At 34.8% G+C, this 21,906-nt stretch overlaps 2 protein-coding genes and 1 pseudogene across 3 annotated transcripts; 1 reads left to right on the top strand and 2 right to left on the bottom strand.

Annotated features, from left to right (window-relative positions):
• Positions 1-1,938: 1,938 nt before the first annotated feature.
• Positions 1,939-7,980, top strand: LOC147290706 (zinc transporter). The gene is made up of 11 exons (XM_086237393.1): positions 1,939-2,197; positions 3,451-3,643; positions 3,754-3,839; positions 4,266-4,350; positions 4,751-4,829; positions 4,999-5,129; positions 5,273-5,359; positions 5,539-5,651; positions 6,161-6,291; positions 6,664-6,777; positions 7,307-7,980. Exons 1-10 carry the CDS (start codon positions 2,145-2,147, stop codon positions 6,774-6,776), a joined length of 1,071 nt encoding a protein of 356 aa, XP_086093519.1. The 5' UTR covers positions 1,939-2,144; the 3' UTR covers position 6,777; positions 7,307-7,980.
• A 1,361-nt stretch (positions 7,981-9,341) lies between these two features.
• LOC147290705 (P-loop containing nucleoside triphosphate hydrolases superfamily protein) lies at positions 9,342-14,002 on the bottom strand. The gene is made up of 7 exons (XM_086236450.1): positions 13,559-14,002; positions 12,965-13,089; positions 12,673-12,823; positions 11,458-11,568; positions 10,798-10,936; positions 10,583-10,698; positions 9,342-9,803 (listed from the first exon to the last, which is right to left on the bottom strand). Exons 1-7 carry the CDS (start codon positions 13,820-13,822, stop codon positions 9,627-9,629), a joined length of 1,083 nt encoding a protein of 360 aa, XP_086092576.1. The 5' UTR covers positions 13,823-14,002; the 3' UTR covers positions 9,342-9,626.
• A 4,929-nt stretch (positions 14,003-18,931) lies between these two features.
• Positions 18,932-21,827, bottom strand: LOC147290704 (VAMP-like protein YKT61; annotated as a pseudogene). The gene is made up of 6 exons (XR_015121279.1): positions 21,632-21,827; positions 21,264-21,361; positions 20,632-20,736; positions 20,378-20,443; positions 19,955-20,041; positions 18,932-19,204 (listed from the first exon to the last, which is right to left on the bottom strand). The product of XR_015121279.1 is annotated as a VAMP-like protein YKT61 (transcript).
• Between the last annotated feature and the right edge of the window lie 79 nt (positions 21,828-21,906).

The following is a 21,906-nucleotide window of genomic DNA, read 5'->3' as shown; positions in this document are numbered from 1 at the left end:
TTTCTAAATAAAGTCCTTAGTTTTTAATTTTTTGGTCAAGTGAGGTAAATCCTTTCCCTCAAATGCATCCAGTTCAACTTCAATCTTAGTCAACCTTTGTCTGATCGATGCAATTGCAATTGCGCATCGCTTCTTCAAACTTTGTCTGCGCCACCTGCAACGCTGATTGCATCTCCTCTTCCTTACTTTTTTTAATTCATAAAACATCAATATAATGATCAATATATATATATATATCTTCGGCCTGCTGTTTCTAAGCTTATCATAATAATTTCCTATATTTCCTTACTTTTTAGGGTTATGTTACGTCAAGTTGTACATTGTTTTGGTTATAGATTTATAGAAATGTTGTAAATATTCGAGTGTCCAAAGAAAATTAAAAAAGAAAAGAGAGAAAGAGAGGAAAGAGGTGCCCCGGCCCAATATTAATCGTGTCCGATTCTGGACCAATGGAAGGCTTGTATATTACAGAAGCTGAACTGATGAAGAACATACTATATATAATTGCATATTACCAAGTGGGGCATGCACACACAGAAACAAAGTAGCTAGGGTAAGTAGCAATATATATAAAACCTCAATTAAAAGAGATCGATTAATATCTTTCTTATTATAATCGATGCGCAAATTCATAAATTGAATCGGCTGCTAATTAATATAACATCCAGAAAATTGAGAAAATTAAGATCGAAACCAAAAAAAAGAAAAGTAATTAATGTCTCAATGCACTATGCGGGTAGCTACATGTTCCAGGAGGGCTTTGGCAGATTGCACTGAAGCTCTTATGGCAGTGAGTTTCTTTTTTTTAAAGTCAGGTAAATCCCTTCCCTCAAACGCATCCAGTGCAACATCAAACTCAGTCAACCTTGTTCTGATCCAATTCAGCATCGCTACATTAAGTACCGGCTTAGCCGCCTGCTCCCGTGATGGCATCTCCTCTTCCTTATTGAGGTTTAGAGACCCCAATTTGTCCATTATAACAGCCAAATCATCCATCCCTTCCATTAAATAAAATTCTGGCCGGCGTAATCAAAGTGTACAAGACCAAGAAGAATATTAGACAAGTCAGAGAGCCAAGTCCTTTGAGCCTCAATATATCGCACCCCTACTTATTTATAGGATTCAAACTCATCGATCTATCCATTACTTGATCGCCAAGGAATTAATTCCTAATTGGGTTAGGATTCTTATTTTGCCCTCTTAACAATGACTAGAATGTCAAATTACCCCTCAAACTAAAAATTTGGCTAATCATTCCCGAAAACTTTTAAGTAGGCCAATGTGGCCCATTCCGTTAATTACTCATTATTTCATTCATATTTTTGTTCAGCCAATAATACATGCCGTTCACGTGAGGAAAAGAAAAACAAATACTCTAAAATTCATTTTAAAGTTTTTAATGATAAACAAACTCACCTAAAAAGTTGCAATAATAAATAGGTCAACTTCATACAAATAAAACTCACGTTATGTCTTTTGCGTCGAGCGCTCAATGAATTTTTTTTTTTGAAAACTTGGCAAATTGTCACTATCACACAGTGACAATGATTTCCATTGTTTGTTAATAACAATATAACACAAATGTTTTTTGCAATTTAATTAGCTATTGTCACACAATGACAATTGTCGAGTGCTCGGAAACTTCTATGTTGCACACTTCTCATTAAAGTGTACCAGACTAAGATTTTCTGTAGTAAGTGGGCTGAGTTATCAACTTCATTTTTAAAGTGAACTTTGAAAAAAATAACCCAAAAAGAAAATAGGGAGAGAAAGAAAGGAAGCGAGGAGGCACTTCTCCGGCCCAATGTCAATCATATCCGAGTCCAGGCCCAGTGACTTAAGCCCAAGAAATTCTCCGATTCCGGAGCTCAGAGTGGGCCGATGGAAGCCTTATTACAGAAGCTGAACAGCCTGAACTGATGAAATGGAAGCTGAGAGAAAAGCTTGAAGGTGTTTGCTCAAGGTCTGCTCAAGCCTCAAGCCAAGCCACGTTTGCTTTCTTCTTCGCTACTGAAGGAATCCAAGTTTCGGCGATTCGTATGGCTATGACTGATGAAGCAACAGAGGAGCATATAATCAGCGATTAAATGTGTGAATGTTTAAATTTCTGTGATTAACTTTGCGATTAAGCATTCGTTTCGAAAATGATGTCTCCGGGAAAAATTGCTGAAGATCGAGGATCTCCTCCTCATTTCAGGTGAGCCAATCCAATCTCATTCCTGTGAATTTTTTGTTTTTTGAAGATTTGAATGGTAAAACCTTAAGGTTGTGTTTGGTTTCTCAGAAAAATATACGAATTTTTTGTTGTTAACTGTTGTATTTATTTAGACTACTTCCGAGTATAAAATCTTGGTTATGGTTTTCATGAAACTGCCAATCTTTTGGTTGCGTAGGAAATTTGGTTCTTAGTTTTCTTGGTGTTGAAGGGTTCGAGAATATGAGTGATTGAATAAGTGAATAAATATGATAAAAAAGGATGAAAATAGAAGAAAAATAAGCTTAGCTTAGTCAAAATGTTAAGTTGGGCTTGGTTGAGTATGAACTAGTTGTAACTTTGGTTGGGTGGCAATTAGCTGCCTGCTTTGAGATGTTCTGCCCAACTTTCTATTCTGTGAGGAAGGTTAAGAATGCAGTGGTGGATTCGAGGGACCATTGTCTAATTAAGCATAATGCGTTATACAATTGATGTTGATTATTATTCCTTTTTTTAACACTACTTATATGGTAATTTAAAGTTCAGTTGTAGCCAGGAAAATGATGGTTATTTTAGTTGCCGCATGAATGGATATAGTGAATGGGTCTCCTTCCCCCCACCTCAACTCTATGATATCCCCCACCTTGGTTTGCCAACGAGTTGATTGATACCATTTACCAGCTATCATTAGGTTTTACTGTTAATGTAATGGAAATTATGTTTATTTCCTTAACCCATGAATCAGCAGGTATTAATTGCATTTTTAAGGAGGTTCAATCTGTGGCTACAGGTTAAGGAATTATAAATTTTCACTTTGTAGTAACTAATAAGGAGCATTAACACCTGGGTAAGTACAGAAGCTGTTCTCAGTAGCTAATGTACAATGTTGAAGGAAGACATGTGGCTGCTGCATGGTCTACTATTGAGTCTGGGTTTTGTTGTTGTAATCAGATTGCAGCTTGACTAGGAATTAGGTTTTTCTTGCTTTTTTTTTTTTTTTTTTTTTTTCTGGTGTGTTAGCAAGGCCTCATTTTTGGTTTGTTGTTTTGTTAAACCTCTGGTGCCCAAAAGAAAAAAATAGAAAAAAGCCCTAATGGAAGAACCTATGAAGTCCTGAGCCTTATCATTTTATATCTAATATGTCAATATATAATTATAATATTTTTCTTTTGGGTGGGTTAAGTATATTATGTGTTTTTACTTTGTTGTTCTTTTTAACTGCAACTAATTGTACCAATGATATTACCTTAATGTAGGCAAACTCCTTTGCAAATAATCCATATTGTTGGCAATTTCTTGAGAATATGGTCAATTTACTCCCTGTACCGCTATTTGTCTGAAACGGGAGCTTCAGTTGTACTTTTTCTCTTCACTTGTCTGATCCCAGCATCCATCCTATTTCTAATCTTGCAAAAGCCTTGGAAGGGCAGGCCACTCTCAAATACACAGGTTCCTTAAAATTATTGCTTTTATTAGAGAATACATGAAAAAGGCATCAAAAAAATTTACTCATATGATTCCCATTTTATACTTATTGAGTAGTTCCAGTTGTTTTACAGGTCGTGCCTTCTATAATAAATGGTGGAATAACAGCTTTATACTTCATTTTATGGGGAAAGGGCCTTAAATCATGTGGACCTCTTAGGTAGGCTCAGTTTATAATATTTCAGATACTACTACTAAGCACTTCAAGTACTTGTTTATATAGGTTTCAATTGTATGAATTAATTTAATTACTTTTTCTTTTTCTATTTATTCAAAATTTCAAATTATGTCTATTCATGTTCTCAACCCCTTGTAGTCAAAATTATGTCTATTCATGTTCTCAATTCAATCCAGAAAAACGAAGAAGAGAGGTCACACCAAATTATAGTTGAAAATATTATAATAAGATTGGCATGAAATGCATTAGTGTATCTCACTCCTCTTATGATAATGCTGGCTACAACACCCTGCTACTGACTTTGAGGAACAATCAGCCAGTAGCAATAAACATATGGTGACTTGATATCAAAATTTACATAATTTGAACAAATAGAACTGATTTTTTTATCATTCCATATTATGGTAGAGCTATATTGGCAGAGTATTCTGGTGCTATCCTTGGAGTACTGTCTGCAGTATTGTATGGGCGGAAGGGCCACATTTGGAAAAAGGTAGCTTGCTTAATGCCTGATTCTTTGCTTAGATTGTTTGCTTCATATCAATTGTCTACCATTATCCTTTGAGCACATAAGCTAAGGTTTTATGTTCAGCATGTTTTTCTTTAAGTGAAAGCCTTCTCTAAAGTCATTGGCCACTTTATCGCTTCATTATAATTATCTAAAGTGGGACAAAAGATGCCATTATTTTCTCTCAAGCTATATCAAATAGACTTAACCAATTAGGCTGGTTGGAGTATGGACTTTTATGCATTCAAGCTTTATTCAAGATTTATCAAAAGGAATAGAAGTACAAAATCTACAGTCCTGGTGACTTGAAACCAAAATGTTTTAATTGAAAAATAAGAGATATCCAATTCTTCTTTACTCACATGGATGTTTCATCTTTTACCAGGTGGGCGGGCTTATTGCAATGGTGGCATCTTTCTACTTCTTATCTCAAGGGTGGGCCATGGCGACATATTCTCCATTCTATATCCTCTCTTATATTGAAACTGCTGTTCTTTCACCACTGCATAGGATTATTTAAGTTAATGGTGTTTTATTGTTATTCCCTCGTTCCCATTTCTTCAATTTCATGTTCTGTTATGAAAACAATGATCATGTTTTTTAGTGTGTTATTGTGACTTAACCTGAAGCTACCATTTAAAGATAGCCCTGATGCTGAGGTTCAGACAGAACAAGTATTGGGTATGAAAGAGATGGCAGTTCCAATCTTTGCTGGAATCTTGTCAACATTGAGGAGGGTGATTGCGCGGCGTGTTTCACTGAAGGTGCTAATTTCTGATATTCATCTATCTTCAGTTATCTTATTCATACTATTTTGTTCTAAACATCCCAGGGAGTATATCTCTGTTTATTTTTCAATTTATATAAACAATTAAAAAATCATTGTTGCTGATTTCTGTGCTTTCAGAATCAACTTAAAAGGCGACTTCATGCATTAACTATTGCTTCTGCAACGTGTTTCCTGTTTCCTGTGGCCATGTGGGACATAATCATAGTAAGTTCTATGATATGATCTGAGGTCCTAGGTTGAATTTGATTAGATTTACATTTCCTGGAGTAGTTTGATTTTATGGGGCCTGCCTTGTTTAATGTCTGTTTTCTTATTTTTCTTTGCCTCCCTCCCCTTTTTCTTTGTCTTCTAATTTTTCCTGTTCTTTTTGTTGGAGCACGTAGGGGTCACCTTCAACTAGCAGCAACAAGGTGCCATTCTCTACTTGGGCTTTTTTGAGCACCATTCTGTTTGGAGTTATCTTGGTATTCTATGTTGATAGTATCGCGGAAGAGAGGTATATTTTACAACTTTTCACTGCAGTTCTGGCCATTGCTATGTAAAAGTGCTTGATTAAAGTTCTTTCATGCCTTTGTGGAAATTTTTTACTTAAATGTTTTCTAGCAATAGCATTTAGTGATCTTGCTCCACTGGCTGTTCATAGTTAATTCTGAACAATTGATTTTGATGAAAAAAATTGCATATGGTTCTTATACTTCTAAAGAAATAACAAAACAATGATGCATATTTTTCTTCCAGATTCTTGTTTGGTGGCCCTTCACTACAAAGTGATGGCTATTAATACCAGATCAACTATATGCAAGACATGATATTTGTATTATTATCTTTTATTTTTTGGGTGCCATGGACAGACCAAGAGTAATCTTTGTCATATAAAATAAATCTGCTAAAACTATAAAAGATAGAGGATATGCTATATAATGTTGTTACTATATTGAATTGACTAAGCTGTTTTCTTTTTTATATACTTTGGGTTTGATCAGTAATGCTCTTAATGCTTTGTAGATTACACATGGTTTTCTCTTCTCCAAGGCATCTAATGGTAGCTGGAGGATGCATAATCGTTATGGAGATTGTGTACAAAATGGACTTTTCTCTTACAGGCTTCCTAATTTGCTGCTTAATTTTGGGCTTTGGTATGTTTATAACATTTATTACTGCATTGTTGGTATCATTGTGATTGAGATTGTGATCAACATTATTCTCGTTTTCTTATTTCATGTCTTTTTAATTTTACTGAAAATGAAGTATTTATTGGTAGACTAGATTTCATTTATTTAGTAAGTATTTTCTGTTAATTTTTCGTTCACTTCTTTGCATTTCCTCTTGCCTTTGCTGCAAAGTTCTGTGTCTCATTTCTGCAAGGAAGCACACACGTGCACACTTGTTGGTTTTGGTATCTGATACAGATTGGATTATGGGGGTTATCTGCTTTTTTCTTTTTTCTGCTATATTTTTTATAGTTAAATTTTGCTTAACTTGTCCATAAATTTGAATAACAATTGCAGGGATATATGAGGCAACTTCTTTGGAACGTGGTAGAAAAGATTCTTTTCAAACTTCTGATCCATCAAATGAGATGTTGGGGGACCAAATTCAGATGTCTTCGCTTCCAACTTGAAGTATGTTTATTTGATTACATGGTTGTATTTATCATTTGCTTACAAGTTTCTCACGTCTATTTTCTATGATAATTTATTGTAAATGGTAGTCTTAAAAGTTATAGACATATGGATGATGTCATATAGCTAAAATAATGTGAGAATTTAAAGGTTTTAGCAGAATTATGAATCCATAGAAGTCTGAAGGGTTATGAAACAAAGGAGGCAGACATATAGAAATGAGGATCGTCCCACCCTCATAAACCAGAACGCACACACACACAGAGGGTGCATAATATTGACAGTGTTTACTAAATCCAAATATGTGAGAAACTAATGTTGCAGTGACAGTAGGATTTTATAGAAGTGAATAAACTTTTGTTTTTTAATTAGTTTTTCCATTATAAAATCAGTACTTTAGACTCAATAAAAAACCCAGTATTTTGGAAGTAGCAGGTAGTTGTTTGCATTCACACTGATTACATCTCTCTCTCTCTCTCTCTCTCTCTCTCTCTCTCTCTCTCTCTCCTGATTATACTTTCTCATGCAGGTGCAAATGTGGGCTAATGTACATCGGTAGCAATTTCGTCGGTAGCATGCTGCTGCTGCACGAATGTTGGTTCGTTAGTGGATTTTATAAACCTTAACCAGCACTAGCAGCAAGGAAAAATACTCATTGCAGAACTACATGCAAATTCTTGATTGTTGAAATGATGGGAAACTCCCAAGAAATTTGTTGGACGTGGATCTTTGATGTGGCATATTGGGAGATCAGGCAGTGTTGAATCTTTTGAATCCATGACTACTCGTAAATGTGCCATACAGTTCTAACTGTTGATAGTTTACAATCGGTACTTGTACTAACTTTTTGAGCGGTTTTATGAGATGATATTCTTTTTCTCACAATTGTTTCTTAGTCATAGGATTTTCGTCAAATGGGTGGATATAAATTACTAGACCATAAACCATATGTGCGTCTGCTAGTTGACCAGATGGGGTTCTATTAGTGTAAAGTTGAGGTCCTCATTTTTTACCAAAGATAAAAGGATTTTCCATTTCATTTATTTACCGTTGCTGGATTCGGTTTTATAGATCTGGAGAGGAAAAAAATTGACATGGGTGTATAGATTTGATGTGTCTATCTTTTTTATTACGCGTTAAATCATGTATTGATAGACATAAAAACAATAAGTGCATATATTCATTATATAGAAGTTTTCATTATGTTGGTAACCAAAACTGCGGGAATTTTTTTTTTTTTTCAAGTCGGAAATAATTTTCATTGATAGAAATGACCAAGGGAAATCCCAATTAAGTAAAAGCTAAGTCAAGAAATTATATATATGCATAAACGTTGAAATTAAATCACAACAAAAGCAAGGGCATGCAAAACTATTTGATACTTCGTAATTCGGGTTCCTCTCGTTATTCATTCACAACTGATTTTTTAAGAGCCAATTAGGCTTAGATCCCTGAAACAAAAATGTTTAGACAAAAGTTGGTAGTGATTTCAAATTAATATTTAAGTCCTTTACATTGGTATTTAAGTTCTTTTTTCAATGCTACATCAGACTATTAATTATATGTCAGCATTTCTGAATTTTTTTCTAAAAAGTTTTATCTTTTCAATATCCAAATTGTCTTTTCCTAATTTTAAGTTAATGATTATCCCAAAAAAAAAATTTAAGGGATCTAAACCTAATTAGCTCTTTTGTTAATCTTAGAGGTGGAAGATTCCAACTTGTAACATCTTCCAATAAAATAGTGAAAAATATCATTGTACCAATAGTAGTGACCAATTGTAAGAATGCGGTATTGTTTTATTTCCTTTTTCCAACTTTCGAGTTAATTACACTTACAGTTCTTGAAGTTTATCATCTTTTCACATATACCCCCTGAGGTTTCAAAACTATTGCATATAACCCCCTACAAAAAAAAAATAAACAAAAAAAAAATATTTATATTGAGGTTGGACCTTACACTTTAAGTAATCTTATTAGGCTATTTCACCCCTTAACATGCTTTTTTGCATAATTTCTTATCATTTTTGTCTTACTATAGGAGGTTATATGCAACCGTTTTGAAACCTCAGGGGGTGTACGTGAAAAAATGATAAACCTCAGAGGGTGTAAGTATAATTATCTCTCCAACTTCCTAAGGAAATGATTTCTATATGCATGCATGTCTTGGATGGGCATTCTCATTTCTCACTGCAAAAATCCATTTAGTAATGGTATTTATTAAAACAGAAACCACATTTAGAAAGTTACATAGAAACCAAACATGGCATTTTTAATACGTTATTTGACAGTATTTTGTAAGTCTTCTATGTTTAACACGGCATTTGATTGTAGTCTCTATTGTCAGTGCTCTCGCCTAATCAATGATCTTAATTGCCATCCCAAACTTTCTGATTAGAAAGTACTAAAAAGAGAAAAACAAATTATTTAAATCACTATAAAATGCTAATTCATATCCACAATAGTCCCAGAATCCAATGTATACAATCTTAAAATCAATTAACTATTGCTTCCAGAACAAAATTGCAACATTATCTGACATACTTATCAACTAGAAGAGAGAAGGAAAAAGAAAAGAGTTTCTTCTATAATTTGTTCTGTTTTAAACATCTTGAATGAAATAAATCACATTAATTAGAGTATACACATAGGTCTGTATAAGACATGGCAATTATTATTATCTAACTTAGAGAACCGAAAAAAATCATTAAATGAAACAAACAACCTGAAAACATCAATCAGCAGTAAAAAGGGAGACTTGAATTCTCCTGGTAGCCCAACGCTGGGGAGCCGACGCCATCTGATAGGCTAAACTAGAAAAGAATGGAAATACTGGTGAATATGGCATCATCAGACCTTTTGCTTTCCTTTTCTTAGTCTTTCTAGTTCTGTTTCGGCATCTTTCAACTGCTGCCTTAGCATGGACACCCTTTGCTCTAACTCTTCTACTGTGCCTCTGCCAGTGGAAGGTTGATACGGTGTCAAAAAATTATTTGAAAATGCTTTCAAAGGTTCGACTCCAGTAACCTACAAAACCCAACAATAATCAAAGGGTTGATAAATAAAAAACAGCCAATGATTGTTATATTGCATATACAATGACAACTTTCAGGTTTGGGATAAGTTTGATGAAAATATTCATACAAATTTCAAAAGTTATGATAACCAAGAGTAGAAGCCATGAAAAGTGATGGGTTAATCACAACATACCACAGAAAATAATACTCATTTGCAATGTTCCCTATGAAATGTCATCTCATTGTATAAGAGTACGATATAAAAATTTGAATAAAATCAAACACTATAATATAAAGGCCTCAGATTTTGGTGGATAGAAATTATCAGGTGGGGTCTTACAGAGCCCATCAACTAACAAATATTAGTTTCATCCTCTAACATCATGCCAATACTTCCCCTTAGAATCACATTTCTCACTTTTCCCACAGCTAGTTAATTATTCTACCAAAAAATATAAGAGAATTTGAACAAAAAATAACTAAACAAAAAGATTAAGCGCACAGAATACTTGCAAAGCAAATTAAAAACCAGAGAAAGGATTAATTCTCAAGAACTAAAGAGAACAAAAGCAATTGTAGGTGGGTAAATCATGCGAAAATTCCATCCTTGAAATGGGTCCACAGTTACTACAATTGTAGATAGAAATGGACCATATTAAAGTGACCTTAACACTGACATTGCTCAAATTGAGAGTAAAGGGAAGCACATTGTAAAGTACACAAATTAGCAACCCCCTTCTTCACAGAACAAGAAGTCAAAGTTCCATAAATTTTGGCACTGTGGTTTACCTCTTCTGGCAGCAATGGCAGCTTGGTGATGTGAAAGTCATCATACAACATGTAGAACTGGTCAAGGTACTTTTGTTGCATTCGCATTCTTGCTTTGAGTAATTTGGATTCTGAACCTACAACAAAAGAATTACCAATAGGCAATAGTTAAAACCTATACTCAAACCATTAAAAAGTCAAAAGTAAAAGGACATAAAAGGACATGAAAGGCTTACCTTCTTCGTCATAAAGTACTTGGTTGATGATAATATTGTGTGTATCTATCTCAAATTTGGCGAGTTCCTGCACCAGTCTCTCTGTTTCATACAGAGAGAGGAACTCTGGGATGCAAACACAGACAAAGGTTGTCATGTCCTGCCAAAAAGTGAGACATCAGTGCATCCACAAATGCCTATAAATTTGGAAATTTTCATTTGGTTTTCATGATGATTCTAAATACACAACTCCAAGAAACTGACATAAGGGTTCCAACACACGCCCCTCTCTCCCCAAAACCCCAAAACCCCAAAAAGGCAAGCAAGATTGATGAAATTTGGAAAGTCACCTATGACTTTGAAAAGAACCTCAAAATTCCTTGTCCTTTCAAACCTGAGAATGCTAAAAGTATAACTACTGTAGATTCATGATAAAGAAGAAACCAGAAGGGTTAGCTTCTGTCCACTAAAGTGGCAAAAATACTTTCTTTCTTCAAAGGACCCAAAACCCAAACAAGGAAAATACTTTATTCTTATTTTCATTCACATTTTATAGCTTTATTCTAATGTACTACAGATCCAAAACACTGTTTGTCACCACACAATAGCCATCCTTTCCAAAACCATAAACTTGATACCTACAAAACCAACAGTTCAAGAAAATTGAATTGGCAGACTTACTGGGTCTTTGAATTGCCTATTAACTTGCTCAATCACGTCTTTCATGCCCTCAAGCTTTCCCAGAATTGCATCCTCTCCAAATTCATCATCAACACCAAACATGCGGGTCATCTGTCTCAAACAATTTATAAAAACTTAATATCATCAACATAGAAACAGTAGTAACCAAACAATTAAAAGCTTACAAAACTCAGCCCAAAAAAAATTGAAACAAGTTTGCATACAAGGGAAGATATGACAAAGGGGTTCAAAAACGGCAATGGCAATTGCAACATAATTATTTGACTAAAATACTGGCAAAAAGGATGTGCAGCACCCGTAAAATTGAAAGTATTATCCTTCCTGATTCAGTCCTAAGATCAATAGGAGCTTCAAACATGCAGACATGCTAAAAGCAGGGATGAAGACACGTGTTTCACAAACAAACAACCTTCACTCCTGGTCCAATTGGAGTAAAAGACCACTTGATTTGAGATCAGATACATGACCCAAAGGAACATATATTTCATGAAAAATGAACACACAAGGACAAACTGTGCATAGTGTACCCTGAAGCACATTATTTTGATTTAACATATAAATTACCATAATGGGAACTGTTGGTCAATGGAAAAATCTACTGGAAGCCCAGGATTTCAGAATTCACTAAGATTGCATTGGGATATCTGGATTTTCAAGAAGGGGTTTGGATTTGACTACTTAGTAATATTTACATCAAACGCCATTAAGAAAACATTAAAACAGACAGTTTGATATTTTTGCTAGGAATTGAAAATAAAATTGTATATTTAAGTGATTTTGAAATGACATTTTTTCTTGATTATTTGAAGTACACCTTATCTCAAATAGTCAGATTTGCAATATGAACTTTATTAACATGAAAAATTTAAAATTGAAACCTAAATCTCTCATTTTAAATCCACATATTTTGGTGAAAATTACCATGGAATCTGCAAACTTAAGGAGCCCCAATAAAATATTAGATGAACCCAGTAAGCCTAATCCTTGCAAAAGAAAATAGAGTGTATTTCAGAACAGCACATAACTAAGACAAGATCATCATACCCCACTTAAGAAAGTAACATGGAATCTCAATATTAAGGGATAGATACATAATACTAGCCAAAATATTTTCTGAAAATAATATGGTGTATTTTTGGCGATGGGGGGCATGCTAAAGATGGATTTTTGTACTCACTATAACTCTATAAATACCTGACTCATTAAACCGCCAAATTTATTTTTCAAAGACATCACTTTCGCTAGACCTTTCTCCAAAGTTGATGGAAACTGCAACAGACGAAGTGTATGCCCGGTTGGTGCAGTGTCAAATACTATAACAGAATAATCCATTGTTTGGACCAATCTGCAGGGAATAATTCGCGCAAATGATTTAGAACATTGGTTGGTAAATTACTAAAGTAAAATAAGCATATGCAAGGAACTCTACCAATAAACAGCAAGTATGAGTTGCAAAGAAAAAAACATAAGGGAACATCAGTCTCACTTTAACATCTCTGCAAAGCTCATGGCCTCATCAATTCCCGGAATGGCACTTGCTAGCTCAGAAAACAAACTATCCATTCCATCTGCCCCGCCCATGTCTTCATGCTCAACAGTAGGATCCACTTCCTATGTAGGATCATAACCAAAGAATGAGACTGCATAAAATGCAAACCAGACATACACAAACACATGCATGCACACACACACACACACACACATGTAAGTAACATGAGAATATAAATAATACATACAAATATCAGGCATGGATAAAGAGGTAAAGATTCGGCAGCATAAATTAGGCCAGGGAATGCTCTACTTTGAGAAAAGGAAAATCAAATTCTCAACTAATTGTTCACAGAGCTAAAACAAAACTCAAATCTATGAACTGGGAATTCTCAATGTTATTAAATATCACCAAATTCTAAGAAATACACCTTCATAATCAATCAAAACAATATATCCAACAACCGGGTATTTCCCAAATTCAACAAAAAAAACAAAAAATTGCCAAAATCCAAAATTCAGAAAAACACCAACAACAGAAAAACAGTATAAATAATAGAAAAGAGACAAAATTGTGAATTGAAAAGCGCACCATAGCATAGAGATTGGAGAACCCATTAACCAAAGTTGGAGTCTTGGTGAACTTTTGTTGAAAAGCATCGCTGAGATTGTGAGCAGGGTCGGTGGAGATAATCAAAACAGAGGATCTGACCCTGGAGAGAAGGATCGAGAGGATTGAGCTACAAGTGGTTTTGCCCACACCACCTTTGCCACCAACAAAGACCCACTTGAGGGTGTCTTGTTCCAGTACGTTCTGCACAGTCCCCTCAGGCAAATCAGACGCTGCTGCTGCCATTTATTCACAGAGCCCTCTCGTTTATCACTCTCGCTCTCTCTAGAGACTAGAATTAATTGGAACCCAGAAGTCTAGAGAGAGAACGAGACACAGTTGGATGAGGCAGTGTCTGGAGGAAGTTGAAGTATTGCGGTGCTAGTTTCTGGTTCGGTTTCGAACTCTTCCCAAGCCTCGGACTTACGAGCTTTCTGCTGGCATGTCAGTATTTACTATTTAATATTTGTATTTAGGATTTCCTTTTTATTTTTCGAAAATTTAAAATAAATTCGTATCAAAATACGAAAAAGATAAAAGAAATTTAGATCAAGATACCCCTTTTGGCCATAAGTTTAGCAGTCTAGCTGTCTAGCAATCTTGTACAAACTGTCCATTTTAATGACATCTTTAGAGAAATAACTCAAACTTTACAAATCTAGAAGGAAAAAAGTCACTATTTTTTTCACTATAAAAGAAGGATCATGATATATTACCTGATGATCAGAGATAGATATATCGATTGTATGTAAGAAAATAGAGTTTATAGTTATAAGTTATAACTTTGTATAAGTGTTTATAAGGGTCTTGAAGTTTTCTTCCTATTTTTAATTAATTTTGGATTTGCTGCTCCAATTTTTTTAATGATATTAGAGCATGTTCACATATATGTATAAGGTATTGTATAACCACATAATATGTACCATGAAGTCACGCTGCACCTGCGAATGGATACCAATTGCCAATTATTATACTCCTCTCAACTAAATGTCCAAATTCAACAATCTTGACTCTACTAAAATCTTGTAGAAATTAATATATAAAACATAACTTTTAAGAAAACTACTCATTTAAATGATTGTCTTAGAGAATCCCAAGTAGTTCCTTGAGAATTTTAAATGCTTATACCCTTGATGCATTTCCAATTGTACCTAGTGACATCTCAAGTCTTATTTTGACACTTTTCAAGTTATACCCTAAAATTTCTCAAGTTGTGCCTTAAGGCATCTCAAGTCGTTCCTTAGAGCATCCCAAGTCATTCTTTGAGAATTTCAGTTCGTAGCTCAAGGCATTTTTAATATTTATTCCCTTGATGCATTTCAAGTTGTACTTAGTGACATCCTATTTCGTGTTTTGACGCTTCCAAAGTCATACCCTAGAGTTTCTCAAGTTGTGTCTTAGGACATCTCAAGTCATTCCTTGAGAATTTTAAATGTTTATACTCTTGATGAATATCAAATTGTACCTAGTCACATCCAAAGTCATGTTTTGACACTTCTAAAGTCATACCCTAAAGTTTTTCAAGTCGTATCTTAAGATATCTCAAGTCGTTCCTTAAGACATCCCAAGTCGTTCCTTAAGAATTTCAATTCGTAGCTCGAGGCATTTTAAATGTTTATACCCTTGATGCATTTCAAATTGTACCTAGTAACATACTAAGTCATGTTTTGGCACTTCTAAAGTCATACCCTAGAGTATCTCAAGTCGTACCTTAGGGCATCTCAAGTCGTTCCTTAGAGCATCCCAAGTCGTTTCTTAGGGCATCCTAAGTCGTTCCTTGAGAATTTTAAATGTTTATACCCTTGATGCATTTCAAATTGTACCTAGTAACATCCCAAGTTATGTTTTGACACTTCTAAAGTCATACCCTAGAGTTTTTCAAGTCGTTCCTTAGGGCATCTCAAGTCATTCCTTGAGAATTTCAGTTCGTAGCTCGAGGCATTTTAAATGTTTATACCCTTGATGCATTTCAAATTGTACCAAGTGACATCGTAAGTCATGTTTTGACACTTCTAAAATCATACCCCTAGAGTTTCTCAAGTTGTGCCTTAGGGCATCTTAAGTCGTTTCTTAAAGCATCATAAGTCGTTCCTTGAGAATTCAGTTCGTAGCTCGAGGCATTTAAAATGTTTATACCCTTGATGCATTTCAAATTGTACTTAGTGACATCTCAAGTCATGTTTTGACGATTCCAAAGTCATATCCTAAAGTTTTTCAAGTTGTGTCTTCGGGCATCTCAAGTCATTCCTTAGGGCATTCTAAGTTGTTTCTAAGGCCATTCCAAGTCGTTACTTGAGAATTTTAAATGTTTATATTTTTTATGCATTTCAAATTGTACCTAGTGACATCTCAAGTCATGTTTTGATACTTCTTTCATACCTTAGAGTTTCTCAAGTCGTTTCTTAGGAGTTAGGACATCTCAAGTCGTTCCTTGAGAATTTCAGTTCGTAGCTCGATGCATTTCAAATTGTACCTAGTGACATCTCAATTCATGTTTTGACACTTCCAAAGTCATACCCTAAAGTTTCTCAAGTCGTACCTTAGGGCATCCCAAGTCGTTTCTTAAGAATTTTAAAAGTTTGTACCCTTGATGCATTTCAATTTGTACCTAGTGACATCTCAAATCATGTTTTGACACTTCTAAAGTCATACCCTAGAGTTTCTCAAGTAGTCTCTTAGGGCATCTCAAGTCGTTCCTTAAGGCATCCTAAGCGTTCCTTGATAATTTCAGTTCGTAGTTCGTGTCATTTAAATGTTTATACCCTTGATGCATTTCAAATTGTAGCTAGTAATATCCCAACTCATATTTTGACACTTTTAAAGTCAATCCCAAGAGTTTCTCAAGTCGTCTTTTAAGGCATCTCAAGTCATTGCTTAGGGCATCCTAAGTCATTTTTTGAGAATTTCAGTTCGTAGCTCGAGTCATTTAAAATGTTTATACCCTTAATGTATTTTAAATTATATCTAGTGACATCCCAAGTTATGTTTTGACTCTTCTAAAGTCATATCATAGAGTTTCTCAAGTAGTTCCTTAAGGCATCTCAAGTCGTTCCTTAAGGCATCCTTAGTCGTTCATTGAGAATTTCAATTCATAACTCAAGATATTTTAAATGTTTATATCCTTAATGCATTTCAAATTGTATTTAGTGACATCTTAAGTCATGCTTTGACACTTCTAAAATCATACCCTAGACTTTCTTAAGTCGTGCCTTAGAGCATCTCAAGTCATTCATTAGGGCATCCCAAGTCGTTCCTTGAGAATTTTAAATGTTTATACTCTTGATGCATTTCAAATTGTATCTAGTGACATCTCAAGTCATATTTTAACACTTTTAAAGTCATATCCTAGAGTTTCTCAAGTCGTGCCTTAGAACATCTCAAGTCGTTCCTCAGGACATCTCAAGTCGTTCCTTGAAAATTTTAAATATTTATGCTCTTGATACATTTCAAATTATAGCTAGTGACATCTTAAGTCATGTTTTGACACTTCTAAAGTCAAACTCTAGAGTTTCTCAAGTCGTGTCTTAGGGCATCTCAAGTCGTTCCTTAAGGCATCTCAAGTCATTTCTTGAGAATTTTAGTTCGTAGCTCGAGACATTTTAAATGTTTTATACCCTTAATGTATTTCAAATTGTACCTACTGACATCTCAAGTCATGTTTTGACACTTCTTAAGTCATACACTTGAGTTTCTCAAATCGTACCTTAGAGCATCCTAAGTCGTTTTTTAAGACATCCCAAGTCGTTCATTGAGAATTTTAAATGTTTATACCCTTGATGCATTTAAAATTGTACCTAGTGACATCAAAAGTCATATTTTGACACTTCTGAAGTCATAGCATAGAGTTTCTCACGTTCCTTAGGGCATCTCAAGTCGTTCATTAAGGCATCTTTAGTCGTTCATTAGGGCATCCTTAGTCGTTCATTGAGAATTTCAATTCATAGCTCAAGGCATTTTAAATGTTTATACCCTTGATGCATTTCAAATTGTACATAGTGACATCTCAAGTCATGTTCTGACACTTCTAAAGTCATACCCTAGAGTTTCTTAAGTCGTGCCTTAGCGCATCTCAAGTAATTCCTTAGGGCATGCCAAGTCGTTCCTTGAGAATTTTAAATGTTTATACCCTTGATGCATTTCAAATTGGACCTAGTGACATCCCAAGTTATATTTTAACACTTCTAAAGTCATATCCTGGAGTTTCTCAAGTCGTGTCTTAGGGCATCTCAAGTCGTTCATTGTAAATTTTAAATATTTATATTTTTGATGCATTTCAAATTGTACCTAGTGACATCTCAAGTCATGTTTGACACTTCTAAAGTCATACCCTATAATTTCTCAAGTCGTGCCTTAGGGCATCTCAAGTCGTTCCTTAGGGTATCCCAAGTCATTTCTTAAGAATTTCAGTTCGTAGCTCGAGACATTTTAAATGTTTATACCCTTAATGCATTTTAAATTGTACCTAGTGACCTCCTAATGTATATTTTGACACTTCTAAAATTATATCCTAAAGTTTCTCAAGTTTTTTTCCTCTTATTCTAACTGTGAAAAACCCAAAGTACATCTCATATCCAAACTCAACCTTCTCAACTACGCAACTGTCATATCCTTGTAAAAAATTAAATCCTGTAGAGAAAGACTCTTTCAAATGAGCCTCTACTCATAAAACTATAAAAGATTGAAGGAAAACGGTGGTAAGGAAAGGGTATTCAATTCTTTAAACAAGGGTAGTTCAGTTTTTTAGGAATTTTTGTGAACTTTTAAAAGTAGAATCTCTTCCTGGCCAAAAAAAAAAAAGTAAAACCTCTTCTACAATATTTTCATTTATGTTTAGTTTTTGTTTATCAATTTTTTTTTGTGGATGCAAAGTCTGAAACCTATAGTTTAAAGGTGTACATGCGAACAAAATGTGCCTAAGAATTTCCATCCGGTTATTTTTCTGTTTTTGGCCTGTGTGGACTTTCTTTATTTTGTTTTGTCTGAATGATATTTCAAGATTATTAGTTATTATAAAGAATCCAAGGATGGCACTTGGATCCATACATCTTTAAACTTTACTCTTTCGGTTAATTATTATCTTTCAACCCAGCTATGGTTTGATGTCCATCATGTCCCCCAACATCATTGATCATGTTAACTTCAAATTATGTGATCAACCTGTGATGATCCACAGCTTCCACTACCCAAGCTATATGGACCATAACAGTGTAATTAATTCACACTCAAGTCTAGCCAACTCATCTTGACAAAGATGTGGGTTGAGCATCGAAGTACTCACAAAACAAACAGTACCTCACAGACAAGCCTGTAACTCTTTAATACAGAACTAAAACGTGCCGAACAATCGTGGACCTTTTATATATGTATGATCGTACTAAATCTCAGTTCTTTCCATCAATAATATTTGGTTTCCCTTCTTTCTTTGATGTATAAGAAAATGAGAAAAATCTACAAAATTCTGCCTAGCAAACAGTTGACAAATGATATGAACATATTACAATCATCAATTTGTCATCCATCAGCTTCAACACCATATCAAGGGATTGTCATTGCAGGATAGCTGCTTGCCTCAGAAGCTTATAATATGGTACAACACCGATTGGCGTTTCTTGCTTGGCTGTAGAACATCTGTTTCAAAAACAATTGTCTCATCAGATTCTCAGATTAGAAATAAACTTCAGGTACAGTTACTTCCAAAAATCTAAGAAGCAAAAAGTGTGGTTTAACATATTTTCGTTTGCAGAAGGAATTACAGAACATGATCCTTTCCTCACTAAGTAATTAAAGAAAAAAGGGCAAAAAAAAAAAAAAGAAGGTCAGAATGTCTATCTCTCCAATGATCCATGCAAGCTTGAAATACGAACACAAATAACTTTGGCAAAATTTAGCAAACAGATTCATGAAGTCAATTTTCCTAAACCAGGAATAAATTAAAAAAAGGAAAAAGTGAAACTGACACTGAGGGTATTAGTCTATTGAATCCTCACAGCCACAACCCGAAGATATGAAACAAAGAACCAAAATAAGGCTTTATATCACGAGCTACTAGGCAAATGCCAGTATGCAAACCCTAAAAAACAACTCTTTGCAATGAACATGAGGCAGCCAGACAATAGGTCATTTTAAACAATGGCACTTTCTAGTGATGGGTAGAGTATCACATCATTAAGTACTTTAACCATTAAATGAATGGTATGCAAAGAACCTATGTAGTGTTCTACCAACTTCTCTTGATATTAAAGGATTTCGAAGCGTTTGACATCAGGCTTGAAATAATAGGTAATTAACATGGGATTACGCACACATGAAGATAATATGTACGATGTGAGTGTGCAGTGGCAAATGCATAATCGTAGCACAAACATTGTGTGCATGTACCTGTGATGCTGCACTAAGATCTGAACTCTTCTCAACTAAACTGTCCAGTCTCTCACCTCGTGCAAGCACACTATCAATGGTCTTATGCTGCAGCAAAGAAGGAAATAAGTAAGCCGGAAGAGAAATGCAGGAGGTGACCAATATGATAGGGCATATTGCAGATAAATTATAAGGTAAAAGATGTCTGCCACAACATATTTCAGGGAAAAATTTTCAGTTGATAAGTATTTAAGTTGAAGATAACTAAACAAAATGAATATGTCAAGTTGACGGTTCCACATAAATAGAAAAAAGACATCCAACAAACGAATGTACTAAATCAACTGTTGCAAAGGTTATAAAAAAATAAAAAATAAAAAATAAAAAAAAGCAAGACAACAGTAGGTCAAGCAAGATGTAGCTAAAGTAATTCACTATACTCACAAGGATAATTTTTGTTTCATCCAATTCCCTATTAATTTTCAACAACTTATCAGCCTCTTCAGGGTCCTGAAATTTGAAAATGAAGAAAGAAAGAAGAAAAGTGGCTTCAGTTATAACTCATGAAACTTCATCATTTTGTAAAAACAGAAAACACAATCTTCATTTAATAACTTATGTTAAAACAAAACAAAATTAACCATCTGCTGGCTTATGATTCCAGCTAAATAAACAAGAAAACAGATTAACAGGCACACCTGGAATTTTGTCAGAGCCTCATTCAAATAGGGCCATGGTTGTGTGTTGTCCTCTTGTGTGGTCCTCCAAGAATCACCGAATTTTTTCTGATATTCATCTAGCACCTGGAAATCATACCAATTAATCACTACTGATAACACAAGATTAAACAAATTTGGAGCACCATATATAAGGCAGTCCATTAAACCAAATTTGCAAAAATCTCAGACACAAGTAATTGTAATCCAAAGCCAATTGGACCACAGCATCTTACCAGGTGTCTACTTAGTTGACACAACTAGCCAGAAACTTCAATAGTTTGTTATTGGGGAATGGTGAAGGCCATGGAAGACACGCCCCAAATTAGCAGCGATAAAGCATTAATTTCAGCCAATGATTGTGTCATTTCAATAAGTAGAAGCCACTCAGAAATTCCTAACCGCGCGTATAACACTAAAGTTTGTACCATGGGAATCATATCTCATAGAACATAATCCAAACTACCAAACATATCTTGAGTAACAAGTTACACAGGAGGCAAGGAACAACAAATGAGGCGGATTATAGAATGTATGAATACAATTCTGCTCCTAGAGAAGGCATACATTGACCAAAATAGTGAAATGAATTGATTTAATGAGCATGGAGTAACCTGGTTGAGCAGAGAAAATGCACTTCGGACTGGATAGTGGTCATCTATAAAGCCCAACGCACAAAGACCATTGCTGTTGTAAGAATGCACTTTATACTCTAATAAATATATGAAGAAGCAAAAAAAAGAAATGCAGATGTTATACACGGATTCTGACCAAAAAAAAAAAAAAAGCAAATGGGTGTCCAAGAAACATATTCAAAATGATTGCATTGCTAAACCTGAGACTCTGGGAGCAAGACCATTTGTCCCACATGTCCACAGTGACCCAATTTGCAATTTTACAAAGAAACACAAATTGGAATAATAATAATAATAATAATATGTCAGAGTTAAATATTGGCGAAAATCTTAAACTCTGACTCAACCTTGGTGCTTGACGGAAAGTCGTTGTCCGTTTGGAGGCGGTGCGAGCGCCGAAGACGATGAATTCCTTGGCAAAGGAGCTCTGGAAGAAGCCGAACTGCTTGGTATCGGAGGCAATGGCTAAAATGATCGGGTCGGATCCTTCCGGGTCACACTTGAGGACCAGCAAGGCCGTGATCTTCATCTTTCTCTCTTTCTCTGTCTCTGTCTCTGTACAAAATCAATGGATTTACGGTTTCGTGTGAACGATCTTTGTAGTGTGCAAAATTTTGGATAA

Source organism: Dryas octopetala, chromosome 3 (assembly GCF_963921425.1).
Source record: "Dryas octopetala chromosome 3, drDryOcto1.1, whole genome shotgun sequence".
In the NCBI taxonomy this organism is placed as follows: Eukaryota; Viridiplantae; Streptophyta; class Magnoliopsida; order Rosales; family Rosaceae; genus Dryas; species Dryas octopetala.
The sequence above is the reverse complement of the archived record's forward strand: the minus strand, read 5'-3'. Positions and strand labels throughout refer to the sequence as shown.

What these genes read in the sequence shown, in the direction of transcription:
- LOC147290706 (XM_086237393.1), top strand. Translation starts at nt 2,145, where the DNA reads ATGATGTCTCCGGGAAAAATTGCTGAAGATCGAGGATCTCCTCCTCAT. An exon ending in CCATGTGGGACATAATCATA is followed by an intron (nt 5,360 to 5,538) that starts GTAAGTTCTATG and finishes TGGAGCACGTAG; the next exon opens with GGGTCACCTTCAACTAGCAG. An exon ending in CTGCTTAATTTTGGGCTTTG is followed by an intron (nt 6,292 to 6,663) that starts GTATGTTTATAA and finishes TAACAATTGCAG; the next exon opens with GGATATATGAGGCAACTTCT.
- LOC147290705 (XM_086236450.1), bottom strand. Translation starts at nt 13,822, where the DNA reads ATGGCAGCAGCAGCGTCTGATTTGCCTGAGGGGACTGTGCAGAACGTA. An exon ending in TCTCCAATCTCTATGCTATG is followed by an intron (nt 13,090 to 13,558) that starts GTGCGCTTTTCA and finishes GATCCTACATAG; the next exon opens with GAAGTGGATCCTACTGTTGA. An exon ending in TTGGCGGTTTAATGAGTCAG is followed by an intron (nt 11,569 to 12,672) that starts GTATTTATAGAG and finishes TGTTTGAGACAG; the next exon opens with ATGACCCGCATGTTTGGTGT.